We start from the raw sequence: 13,478 nt of genomic DNA on the forward strand, positions 1-13,478 counted from the left end.
TGCTGAGCATAGGAGAGGAGTAACAGAGCATCAGGTCACAAGACAACTAATGTGCTTTAGTCTGTTTTGTGCCAGTGTTTAAATATATGCAAATAGAGTACTTACCAAATTCAAACTAAGCCTCTTATCTCGACTTCTGAGAGAGCTTCCTTCCATGCTGGCTGAAAAAAAAATACCCCCCAGTGATTAACAATGTAATAAGCAAAAGGGAATGGAAGCTGAAGGATATAATTCTGGAGCAAGGCATATGGCATTAAAATAATTATGACTTTCTAAAGCTCATGAAATATCTTGCTAGTCTTCGTGAAATGGGAAAACCTGACGAAATACAAGATAAAAAATAACTCTCTATAATTCTATGAGTGGGCAACTTATAATGCTATATTAGTTTTAAGCACATTGAAAAGAAGAAACAGTCAGCACACACCTATAAACCTATTCTGAGTTTTCTCTAATCACATCTAGATAAAGAGTAAGATCCTTGTCGATGAGAAAAGAAGTCAGGAGATTTGAGATTTAATTCCTGTTCTGTCAGCAACTTGTTGTATAACCTTTGGACTTTTCTATATCTCAACTTCCCCATCTGTAAAATGGGGACAATTATACCACAAAGGGGTGCTGGGAAGCTTAAAGTGCTCTGAGATCCTCAGACCTAAGGCACTAGGGAAGTGCAAATTATTTATAGATGGAATCCATGATAGTATGCACTATGAGAGGAGAAGTACGTGTATGTGTAAATGATGGACGATCATAGCATAGAAGTGGTTTAGAATAAATCCACCTCCCCACCAAGTGAAAAGGTCTTTGTCACAATGCCTGTTAGTGCAAATTTGGCTTATGACACTTATTGTGTTTTCTTTTTGGTTCTTAATATGTTTTCTTTTCAAAACAGAGGTAAAAGAGGTTGTAAAATGTGTTCAGTGTTGATCAGCAGCTGGACAGAACTCGTGTGATTGTTTCCAGTGCATGGTGGACAGAGGTAGTGCGCCTGTGGAGCAGCAGCAGGACTGGGTGGCAGATTCTGTTAGCTTGGTAAGATTTTGCTCTAAAGCTATGGCTGTATATTGCCATTTGCTTTTGGGGAGTTTGTTGACAGATAAAAAAGGTAACTCGGGAGAGTGGGAGGGCAAATGGCTGCCTCTTTCCACTCAAACCCTTATTTTAATCCCTATGCTTAAACTGTCCATCCATTTCCCTTTATAGAAAATATCTATAAATGGAGAAATGGGCCATTTCCCCACTGAGATTCTGTAGAGCTTTTCTCTGGAATACCATAAAAAAACTCCATGAGGGTAAATAGTATATAATGGAGTATGATACAATCTGCCTGATGTAGAGTTCTATCCTGTAGTGGAAGTGGGTTTTTTTTTGTTTTGTTTTTGTTTTTTGTAGCGATAACAGTGTAATAGACAATATAAAGATGACAAGACTGAAAGAAACTATCATTGGTACCCAAATTAAACAGCTTTCTAGACAGCTGTTATTAGCTACTTGTACTTTCTCAGTTACACACAGATTTTGTACTTGTATAAGCGTGTCGATCAGGGGAGTGATTTTTTACCAAAATAGTTACACTGCTACAAGCTCTAGTGTGCATACCGTTTTAGCACTATAAAAGTGCCTTAGACCAGCATAGATTAGTCCCCTGCCCATAAGCTACACCGATATAAAGCATCTTTATACCTGTACAACTGAGTTCACACTGGGGGGTTGTACTGCTTTACCTATCTACTGGGATAGTTAAAGCAGTACGACTTGAATGTGTAGAGAAAGCCTATGAACAGACAACTCACCAGGGGTGTGCTCACCTCACCATCTCAACTGGTGAGAAGCAGCTGGGCCATTTGTATGTCTATTGCATGTCTCAATTTTGATTCACACTTTTTATATTTTAAAGTCAGAAACAGCTTCAGCTGCAGTTGGGGTAAAAAAATAAGAAGCAATGCTTATTAATTCATTGCTGCCCCCTGTCAGGCAGAGATAACCTTGCAGCACGTTCACAGAATATGACATTTTGGCACTTAATCCTCTGAAATGCACTTCAGTGTCAATTAGAACGGAGAAATATTAACTATCTCTAGCCAGATTGTGTGTGTGTGTGAGACACGCACACCCCCCCATAAGTACCGAGAACATTTCACAGGCAGCTTTCAGTCATAACTGATTATTAAGAATACTATTTCCAGCTATGGGTGTTTCTTCTAAAAGCTTCCAAGAATTGCTTGAACACTGATAAACAGGCTGGGCAAAACTCTCCACGCTTTGGCTTTTATAAGAGCTAAACACCCTGGCTCTGCACAATGCACGAGTGACAGTTTAAACTGCAGAATAAAGGAAGCCAATCAATAATGCTGAATATAAATACCTGTTGTTGCCTCCACTTAGAAAGTTATGGCTCCTGTACAATACATTTGAGTTTCCAACTAGATATTTTATCTGCTCATTCTGTTCTAAGACGCTGCAGAATACAACTGTATTTGTGTCACACTGTACCATGGCTCACACTTTCTTTCTTGGTTTTTTTTCCTTTTCTTGTTAAACAATGTCTCAAGAGCGGGTGAAATTGTCCCGCTCAGCTCCAGTGCAGCACAGCATCCTGCTTTATCCCCAGTTTTCCAGGTAGGCTTTATTGAGATGCAGGGACATCAACTGATTCGCTTAATATCACACTAGGCGTCACTGGTTCATCTGGGATTATGTCCCATTGCCAGCTTCTTCCTGTCTTCCAGTCCTTTGCTCTCTACGTGCTAAGAAACATCCTTCTTCCATGGAGTGTACTACCTGCCGCAGCAGCAGAAGTATTGCACTTAAAGGGGCACTTAACTCGAGAAAGCCTGAATTTTGACTCATCTAAGGATGAAAAAAATTCCAAGAGCCATGTTAAGTGGAAGTTTGAGCTTGGAATTGATTGACATGTAGGCCTAGTTTGGGGGTGTGTGTGTGTGTTAAAAATTAACAACAACACACAAACTCACAAATTGTCACATTCGGGGAGATCACAGCTGTCTGTTGACTGGTACTTACCCTGTTAATTCCACATACAGGAGCAGGTGCTGCTGTATGTAGCTGAGGGATACCACTTCTGACCCCATGTTGCCATGGTACTTGGCATTTATAAATCACCTGTCAGTAACTGACTGAGCTGCACAGTGGCCCTAGAAGTTGGGGATACTAAGGCACAGAAGGGCCCGAGTTTCAAAAGTTCTCAGTTCCTATTTAGGTATTTGAATGCAATGGCAAGATTTTCAAAAGTGCTTAGCACCCAGGTCTCAAGGGGAGCTGAAAACCTGGCCACTGCATTCAGGGCTCACCCAAGGTGACTCAGGAGGTCACAGAACCAGGAGGAGAACACATAAGTTTTGCCTCCCACTCCTTCACTCTCACTGGGCAGCACAACCCCTAACCACTGCCACTCGGATCCCACTTCATGCAGAGCAGGAGCCTGTGCACACTCACAAAGGCGTTAGCTTGGCTTTAGACACAAGAACCTCTTTAGAGGTGATCACACTGTCACGGCACAGTAGCTCAGGAGGGGAAGAGAAGAGTTACCTTTCCAGTGCCGCACGTTATCCAAACTAGACAAGGAGATTCTTCTCGGCACCAAGGCAATCTGAGCCCCGCAGATCCCACCGTGTCCATTCTGAAGAGCCCCGTTGGATGGCTCCTCCCCGCTCCGGTCTGAGAAATGGGTTGGTTTGGGTGGCCGGGGTGGTGGCGTGTTAGACAAAATATCCAGTTCGGTTACGCCATAGGGCAGCGCAGCTTGGCTTTTATCAATCTGAAAGGTTGGTGTTAAAGGAGGCCCTGAGAGCGGAGAGGAGGAGGAGACGTCACTGAACGGCCCGCTAATGTCTATGCTTCTGGGTAGAATCCCATGATTCGCTGGCTGGCCCCCATCCTGGTGCACCACGCCGTTGCCAGATGGCTGTACGTGAAGGGAGGGTTGAGACTGCAAGGCATCAACAAAAACGTCATCTGATGAGGCCTGCTCCAGGGATCTGTCGGAATTTGACCAGCTGTCACATCTGGATAGAAGACAAAGACCAAATTCTGTATCTTCGTTCTACCACTGTTGCAAGTGAACTAGTCTGTACTCCAGTGAGTTCACACTATATGCGAGGTATACATACATGCCCACTGGTCCACAATAACACAACCAACCCAAGGCTTCAACTGCTTCATACAATTTTCTTTTCTGTGTTTTTAAATTCAAAATCCAGTCTCACCAGATTTAAGTCAGTTCCTGAGACCAGCCTCATGCTTTTCTATCCCACTTTTGAAACTGTGTATTGACCATTTAATTTCATTCACCCATTGTAAGCACCCACCATGGGAGTGCTGTGTGTATTTGTCTTTACTCATTACTGCAGGAGCCATTTTCCACAAAGGGTCCAATCCATCGAGTGGCAGATTCAGCCCAATTCTCTCTTTACAAAGGATGTGGTGCTGTACAGAGAGGGGGCATTGGACGTAAGGGGGCCATGCAGCGGGCTCACACAGTGTGTGGTGTAGAAACCTGGTCTGATTGAACTCAGCGTGTGGCAGCATGTTGGGGAAACCAGGGTGGAACCAGAAGATCCACTGCTGTGAGGAACCTCCCTTCCACCTTTATCAGGATAGGGGAGATTGCATGAGGCATTTTGTATAGTCTACCCCAGACATCTTCCTCGCACCTGGGCTGGGGTTCTGGGCTTTGGATGTATGCAGAAAGTCTTAAGTGATGTTATGTACATGCTCATCGAGGGGACAGTGTGCACTTTGGGGGTACAGCTCAGAGTAACCTATGTCATTCACTTTTCCTTCCTATTTATTAAATCCTTGTTCACCAGCCGGATAACAGTCTATAGTAGCAGCCATGATACCAACTAGAGTCTGATCCTGTTCCCACTGAAGTCAATGGGAGTTTTGACCTTTCTGTCAAAGTGACTGGTAGCGTACATGAAAAGGGAAGACAATTCTTGGGTCACGTTGCTACTGGAGTTTCAACCTCAACATCGTAGCCAAAGAGGATCTACGCACCCAGACTACGAATAAGTGGCCTCCACAGCATTATTTCAATAAATCAAGCAGCATTTCTTGTTGCAGATGCTCCAACCCAAACTGTGGGAGGATTGAGAATATCGTCTTTGGCTAAGGCCTGTGCCACCTTTCACTGCATAGTGGATGCTGATGGCAGAATGATGCTACCTGCCCAATAGCTCATTATGGGCTAAATCCTGCCCTCTCCTCCATGGGTATGGAGAGGCCCCCCTTGCCAGAGAACAGAGGAGGTTCCACTTGGAAGATATTGGGGGCAGGATTAGGGGACTCAGCACAGTGATAATTCTGCAGGGGCTCCTTGCACCCCACCACACAGAGAGGGTTGGGAGCAGGCTGTGGGCAGCCAATGGATCCCCGGATACAGGGGTCCACCAGGCTTTTAGCATGTGAAGGGGTAACATGCCAGACACCACCACTACTGCTGCCACTCTGAGGCCTGGGGTAGGAGGCTTTCTCCTCCACGGCCCCCAAGGAGAAGCACAGCCGTTAGTGCTTCCTGCAGGACTGGAGACTGGGTATCTATATTTGACATATCTATATATAGGAATGATGTCACCCACCACTGAAGAGTAACCATTTCCAGGGAGACATGCAGCGAGTATTTAACACCACATAGCAACAGTGCCCAGCAGTTAGGACCATGTCAATCACAGAGGCAAGTTAGGGGGAAGGAATGTTCTTACCTCACCTATAGTGTGTCCTGGACGCTGAGGTTAACAACCGAACTCTGGAAAAGTGCCCAGCCCTTAAAAGCCATTGACCGTCAGAACCCCAGTTTTAAATCCTGTCTGAGAGATGGCACCTCTAGGAGCACCTGGTCCTCTAGCTGCACCCGCCTGGGCCTTGCTTCAGTACAGGCTCAAGGGGGACAGCAAACCCTCAGTACCATTTCCTGAAGCCCAGCCCTCCCTAATGCCATGCTGGGGTTTTGGAACCAGAAGGGGCAGAACGAGCTGAGCTTTTCTTGGTTCTTTAAGATTTCATTCAACCATTTAGAGGAGGGGGACAAAGGGACTAAGGACAAGCGTATAGGGGGACTGTCCATTTGCTGGGAATACAAACCCTGGAGCATATTTCTGGATGTGCAGCAGCCCCTGCATGCTGCCCTGAGGATGTAAAAGGGCTGTAACCAGCCCCCAGAGAATTTCTTTGGCACAAGAGGGCACGGGGGTGCAGAGCCAGTGCTAAAGCCCCACTCCTCACCCTCTTGCAGCTCACAAGGGGGATGTTGGGAGGAAAGGGTCATGGCTGGAATATGCTGCACTCCAGCTAGTCTCACCTGCAGAAAGGCCCCTATTGAGCTGTGGTAGCCCAGTGCAAGTTAAATCAGCCTCAGGGCTGCTCTAACCTGTGCTTGGGGCTGCACAGGGCCATGGCAACATGAATACGGAAGGCACAAGGGTGGAATAAAGCCCCTTTGCCCCCATCTCTGCTTCCTGTGTCCAGCGCAGGAATGGAGGATGTGGCTCATTGGCAGAGGGACATATCAACTGTAAAATGGCTTTAGCGCACCGCATGCGGTTTACCTGATATGATTGAACTTGCCCGTCTCGCAGTTTGATAGGAAGAGGTAATCGGGGAGGAAGACTGACTCCGACTCACTCCTGGTCTCTTCGGAAGCAGAGGCGTCCGTGGTGGCACTGCCTACAGAGGAGGAGGGATCTGCGACCCTTGAGGTATGGGTGGAGACGGCTGGCGAGGGCTGGAGGGACGAGGTGGTGCGAGAGAGGCTCTCCACAGAATCTGCAATGTAATAGGATTGCACCTTGTGATGGGTTTGCACAGCCGTCCTCCCGCGAAAACGCTGTGCACCCACCCATTCCTTAAGAGCACTGGGCAGTCACAGATCACACCAGGTGTTGATACTGATTGGGAACGCTGTTTCCCTACCCCATAAACAGTGTCTGGGGAAGGAGGCCAAGTCAATAACTTATGCAACATTCTAAGATGTGCAGTATTTACCCAGTAAGAGACATTAGGGTCCAAAAAATCAGCAGCCAAAACACTCTTCCCACAAACACTCTGCATGGACATTCACTAGAAAGAGTGAACAGGACTAGCGAGCAGGGGATTCCAGGCCAGGGCACAGACCCCAACATCTGCGCTGAAAGGCAGGCCTAAAACACATGCATGTTTGTGCCCGTAACAAACGGAATTCAGCAGGTGCCTGCGGCATTTGGAAATCCCCAAGGAAAATGCCGTGTCTCTGCCTCTTGGCAGCCTCACTGTCATTACCACAGTGGTTCCTGAGCTTGGACCCGGTGCTCCCTGCACAGACCGTACAGAGGAGGAGAGCGCTCACGTTCTAACTGTACCGTGCATTACACGTAAGTCACCCCACCCTAACGAGTGATCCTCACAGCCATTTCACAGAATCCATGTGAACGCAGATCCTTCCTCGGCCAGCCCCTGAAGATCCTTTTTGTTCCAGGAAAGCATCGTCTTAAACTAGAGGTTAGCCTAAAACAAAACCTCAGATCTAAACTACCCCTGAAACCCTGGGGAGATTTGGATCCAGACTTTCTGGCTTCCCTTCACTCTGAACGGCCTGAACCAGAACCCTAGATCAAACCCTTGCTGAACTACAGAACACTGGGGATCCATCCAAATCTTGTGGCTTGGAGCCATCTCTCCTTGAAATCCTTGAATGCTCCCTTTCTAATAGCCTTGGTTGCTGCACTCCTCTCTCAGGTCAGGAAGAAAACAAATCACTTCCTCTGAGGAAAGCACCTAGATGGAGGAGTCGGTTTTATCAAGTACGTTTTTGAACTTTTCTAGCAGAAATAAAGAACCATGAGACCCATTTGAAATTAATGGAGACAAGAGGGGGTTTTCTTCCCACTCGCCAAACCTCTGAGGATGAAACTGATCTTTACTTTCTGCTTGCAGAATATCCAGATTTGTTGCACTGAGGAATTTGTTTGCAGTCTTCTTGTGTCTCTTAATGTTGGACAAAGCCTACATGAGCCAGAGATGTGCTGCAATATGATCAACACAGTTAGGGGCTCAGCAACGTAGCCTACTGACACAGCGGAGATACGCTCTTTTTTCCATGAGCCTCAAGGTATTTGGGAAGTGGGGATTACCAGCACAAAACCCGACGCTTGCATGTGGCAGTCACCTGAACGTACAACGTGCCCAGTGCTCTTTAAAATTTTGTATGGAAAAAATCCTAGGCTCCAAAGGGTTAAAGCCAAGTCTAAATCACTCAGAAACTATGGCTAGAGGTAAATAAAAAAAAGTTACCCTCCACTTTATGAGGACCTACAATTCCCCTAGGGCCCTTATGGGGCAGTATTTGCAGTGCAGCACCCCTAGGAAAATGAAAACCTGTCACCCCCAGGTTGATGATGACTTCTCTTTTCATTGGGCGCTGTGACTTTTTCAGTCTGCCCATGTGATGTGCTTGTGGGCTCCCTGACTGGTCCTCTTATAGAGCCTGATCCTGCACCCACTGAAGCCAATAACAAAGCTTGCGTTGGGCTCAGTTCTCCCAGTGCCTGAGCTCTACTTGGGGCAGGGGCAGGGACATCAAGGAGACCCTTAGTGGGTGCTACATGGCCCCAGCATTAGTTAGGGACTCTTGAGAGACTGGGTGCCACAGGCTGGCAGATGCCACACCCCCAATGGCAGGCCACTTTGTGCAGCACCAAACAGCCAGAGCAAAAAGTGTGGCCCTTCGATTTCAAAGGGGCAGGATCAGGGCTAGAGTCTCTCCTTCACACACAGTGTCCTTTGTGTTTTAACGCTTTGGGTACGTTTGAAAATGGAAGTAAATAGCTTAGTGATCGAAGAAGAATGGAGAACAACATAAAGCCGGGTGTGAACCACAACCTAGATACGGCCCCCGTCCTCCCCAAACTTTGGGGGAGTTTCGATCTGAATCTGACTCCCCCAGTTTGCAGTTTGGGCCCATTTGTAGCTGAGCAGCTTTGGAACAGTCACTGTGAGTTCCCTGTGGAATTTGAACACAATTCCCTCGGGTTCTGGCATAATTCCTCCTCCCTCTCCCAACAGGCTGTTCTAGAAGATCAGATACATGGGAACTGCTGAAAGTATCTGAGAAAAAGCCTGAGAGAAACTACAAAAGCCACCAAAGAGAGAATTATCCTTTTTCCTATCGGGTTTTGAATGTAATCCAGAAATAAGATTTCTGAGTAACTGGTGAGCAACGGAAATCCGAAATTAATTCCAATGATACTGCACTACCCCATTATGGCCACCAGATGGTGTGCATCTTGTTCCACGACCAATTGTTTTCCCTATTATTAGTGTTACTCTGATGTTATCAGCAGATATTTACCATCCAGGACAAAGCACATGTCTCAAAAAACTTACACATTTCATAAATCAGAGCAGCTGTATTCCACCAAAACCCCAGCAACTGATAAATACAGAACTCCACAAGTATGCTTTCAAGGTCCTAAGTATTACTACATCAAGATTCAGTGGTAGCAAGCTTGTCAATTTCTTCGAAGTCCCAATTTCAGGGGCTGCCTGTTAGAAATCCTGAAGACATCTCATTGTGAACAGACATTAAAAGGTGGGCCAGCTCCTACTTTGTGGGCTAGATCCTGAGGTCCTAACTCAGATTTTACTCAGTCCTTCGCTGGACACAATTCCAACTGACATCAATATTCTTGTGACATATTTGATTAACGTGTATAGCTTTTAATTCTGCATGCCCCTGGAAAGTTGTTGATAGATGCAGTGTATAAGTGTAAACAAATCAATAAAGACAGAATAAGGATTTGGCCCTGTATGCCTTGATGTTCGATAACCTCTGCTCTCCCCCTCACCCCCCCACACAAACAAACAAAACCCCTGCCATATAATGAGCACAGAAGTACGCTTCCCCCGTGGCAGACTCTGGACCAGCTCCTCAACTGGCGTAAATGCAGCACAGCTCCATTGACTATCTAGTCTAAGAGTACAAAAACCCATTTAGAGCTGCATTTTGCCAGCCTAATGCAGAGTAGTACCATACTCTATTGAATTCAGTGAGACTAAGGAAGTAAGGTAATACTCATACTCAATATAAGTAATGCCAGCAAAATCTGGCCCACAGCAATCAAACAACTACTTACCAATGGCCCCAGTACTGGTACCTTTATATAAAGATCAGCAATGGAGTTACTGGGGATTTGTGTTTTTCTTTTCAATATTGTGTCTGACAACTATTTCTTCTTGCCGGATTAGCGCCCAATACTATGCACAATTAGGCCCAGATTCAGCAAAGCATTTAAGCATGTGCTTAAATCTATGCCTTTCACATTCACTTGAAATTTAGACACATGCTTAAGTGCTTTCCTGAATCTTGCATCGAATGATTTCGGTAGCACTGTTCACAGTACTGAGGGATTACATCTGAAAGTAAGTGTTTCCACGATCAGGCTCTTAAAGCGTATTACATCTGCTGGGTGGTGTTGATGGCCCAAAGCATTACAAACAAGATAAAAAACTTTTCCAGAAGTTTTACCACCAAGACTCTCTCTACAGGCTCAAATGGTGAACTGAGCTATTCAGACTTTGAATTCTTAGAGCTACATCCTAAACTGTGGCAACTCAAATATATACTGAGCTAAGTCTGTGGGAATCTCAGGAAAACGTGTTCATGTCACCATCTGACTGCATCTAAAAAACTGCACAACAAGGAGAAATCAGTGGCTCTCTGGATTATTAATACAAACACAGAATTGACAGGCACTAATTCCATCTGCAATTCGCTACCTTTAGCATCAGAGTTATCCCACTGGTAAAGACTCTTAGGTCTGGAGTACATTGTAGTCACAGTCAACTGCACTGATGGGGGGAACATGGCTGTGCCCTTTCGTAACTTTTGGGTTGTTCTGACATCTGTAGTGAGCTCCCAAGAGCCGAGGTCAGCTTTGCGGGCTTTGCGGGTAATAGAATCGGTGTGCGTTAAAGTTATACTGCAGCAGCCAGGGAGAATAAATTACGCATGGCCATTTTCTACAGAGAGAATGCAGAGAATAAGCTTTATGCCATTTTGCCTCCTCCCACCCCACCCCAACAAGACAGCGAGCTGACTCTGCTGCCAAAGTAATTGCTTCATTTAGTGCTAATTGCCCCAAGGAAGAGCTGGGGAGTGGGCAGCGGGGTGGTTGTGTGTTTTGAATGTAGCACCATCCAGTTTGGATTTGGGCTCTGTATATTACTAAGAGGTAACAGAGCGGCACCGTTTTGCAGAGGAGTTCATTTGCAACTTAAGTGATGGCAAGGAGTAAAAACCCAACCTCTGCAGTGCAGTAGATCCTGGAGGACTGATCTCGCCATTGCACGCTTAGTTGGGTGATCGCCCTTCAACGTATGTGCATAACTCACCTCAGTGGAGGTTCTTTGCCCTTCATTTGCTGGTTCAAATCCTGTCTAGAGACTAAAAGTCATTACCACCTGATGGCTGTTTGGGGATGGAGGTGAAATGACTTCAGCGTTTCAGGCAGGTGTCCCCATCACAGCACACACCCAGCCGGGTTCCATGTTGGCCGTATCAGCAGAAAAGTCAAGGAGATGAAAATACCCTCCCACAATTTGTGGCAATGGACCAGACCATGGCATTAAAGAGGCCCTGGGTCATGCTGCCCCCAGGTGAGCTCAGGGAGGGATTAGTCCCTTGCGGCGGGAGTAGTCCCTGCGTTCTCCAGTAAGCACTGCGAGGTGCCTTGACAATTCCCCTCGTGCCCACACAAGGACCAGAGCCATCTAGTCCGATGGGGGTAAGCTGGTTGTGCTGCTGCCTATACCATCCCATGCTGGTTGGCGGGGGGAGGGGAGGGCTGTTCTGTGGGGCACCCATTTTGCATGAGCACTAAATTCACATGGAGAAAAAGAAAAAAAAAAGGAAAATAAGGACCCCTCCCCCGGAGATGAAACCTACCCCTGCCCTGACACACACACAAAGGGGAGAACAGCCCCTTTGGGGAGGTGTCTTCAACAACAAGGTGTTAGGCTGGAGCCTGAGAGGTTCTGTGTAACCCACCCTTCTCTGTCAATGGAGGTTGTAGCTTCTCAGCCCTCCTCAGGAACTGCCCCTGCCTGACTATTCTGTGTTTTAACCAGAGAGAAGTGACTGCTACCACAACAGCTGCATTGCCAAGGCACTCGTCAGAGTTACAAGAACAAACCACACACAGATACAGCGGGGAGCTGAACACCAGACAGGTTGATATTTTTCAAGGAAAGGATGGAGGTTCCCAGGCTGAGTCTGCAGTCAAAGCAAGAGCGGGTGGGGCCAGAGGACAGAAGAATCCCATTAGAAATCCACTCATTAACTGTGCACGTTCCCAGCATAGTTCCCACACCGAGGAGCCTCCTGGTTTGCATCGCTCTCACCGACATCCGCTCAGTGCTTTGCACCTGATGAACTTTGCTTTCCCTCTTGTGCGCTGCCCATGTCCATTAAGATGCCAGCGCTCACCTCTCTTTCGGCGTTTTGCCTTCCATTTTCCACTGATTCCAAAGCACAGGCTAGGGGTGTGTTTATTTGTCACCTGTGCTCTTTCCTACTTCCAAGCCCTGAAACAAAAGGGGAATCAAAGAGCAATCATGACAGCACTGACCTTCAGAGGCACTAATTAGCTAGTCCTCATCACACCCTAACGAGTATCATTTCCGCTGCACAGAGGGGAACCTGAGACAGAGAGGTTACTTGCCCAAGCATTCAGATACTCACAGTCAGAGTTCCTGGCTCCCAGTCCTCTGCTCTCACTGCTCACTTCTCAAGTCGGACTCACTCATTTCACATTTTACTAGTTACCTACCACAAACGTCATGTCTCAGCAGCACCCACAATGGAAATGTAGTATATACTTTATTAGCTGGAATAAAATAATTCCTCCTAATATCCTGATGATCAATCGCTAGCTAAAGGGAGCTGAAGACAAAAATAGTTATTCGCTAGAAGTCAATTATTCAGCTTGGCCAGTGTGATTTCAGAAATCAAAATGTGACAGTAGGGATCCCTCAGGGTTTGCTCTCTTATGGAAGCAAGGGGCTTCTCCCTGGATGGCCCATATGGAGGACCTGGGTATCAGCCCTTTGCCTCCGGAAAGGACGGTATTAATCCAGCAGATATTTCTGACTGGGGTGGTGCATTTGTTCTGGCTGGCTTTCCACTAGCATTAAGCCTTTTCGTTCAAGCATGTTCCATTGCACTTCCATTTCCAGATTGACTCTCTTCTGTGTACTTGGGCTACCCCACTTTCTCCTATTTGCAGATAATTTACTGTACAATTTCCCCAATAAACTCCAAGCATGACTTCAAAAAGATAGAAAGACTGTATCCCCAGACACTTTCCAATAATGGCCCCTTGGGTCATTATTAATTGGCTGGTTTTTTGTAGGAATTGCGGCAGGTCTGAAAGAGGAGTGCATAGCACCTTATGGATCACTTCAGGGAGGGTGTTCCATGCATGGAG

General features: G+C 46.5%; 1 protein-coding gene across 2 annotated transcripts in view; it reads right to left on the reverse strand.

The window, feature by feature from the left end:
- The window catches only part of GAB3 (GRB2 associated binding protein 3), a 106,080-nt gene that overhangs the window by 11,944 nt on the left and 80,658 nt on the right, over positions 1 to 13,478 (reverse strand). For both annotated transcript variants that reach the window (XM_074963169.1, XM_074963168.1), the window contains exons 3-5: positions 6,567 to 6,783; positions 3,550 to 4,025; positions 106 to 161 (exon numbers count right to left, since the gene is read on the reverse strand). In XM_074963169.1, coding sequence (XP_074819270.1) covers positions 106 to 161; positions 3,550 to 4,025; positions 6,567 to 6,783 — 749 coding nt within the window. The remainder of the gene's footprint in view (positions 1 to 105; positions 162 to 3,549; positions 4,026 to 6,566; positions 6,784 to 13,478) is intronic.

This window comes from Natator depressus, chromosome 9, assembly GCF_965152275.1.
Source record: "Natator depressus isolate rNatDep1 chromosome 9, rNatDep2.hap1, whole genome shotgun sequence".
Lineage (NCBI taxonomy): Eukaryota > Metazoa > Chordata > Testudines > Cheloniidae > Natator > Natator depressus.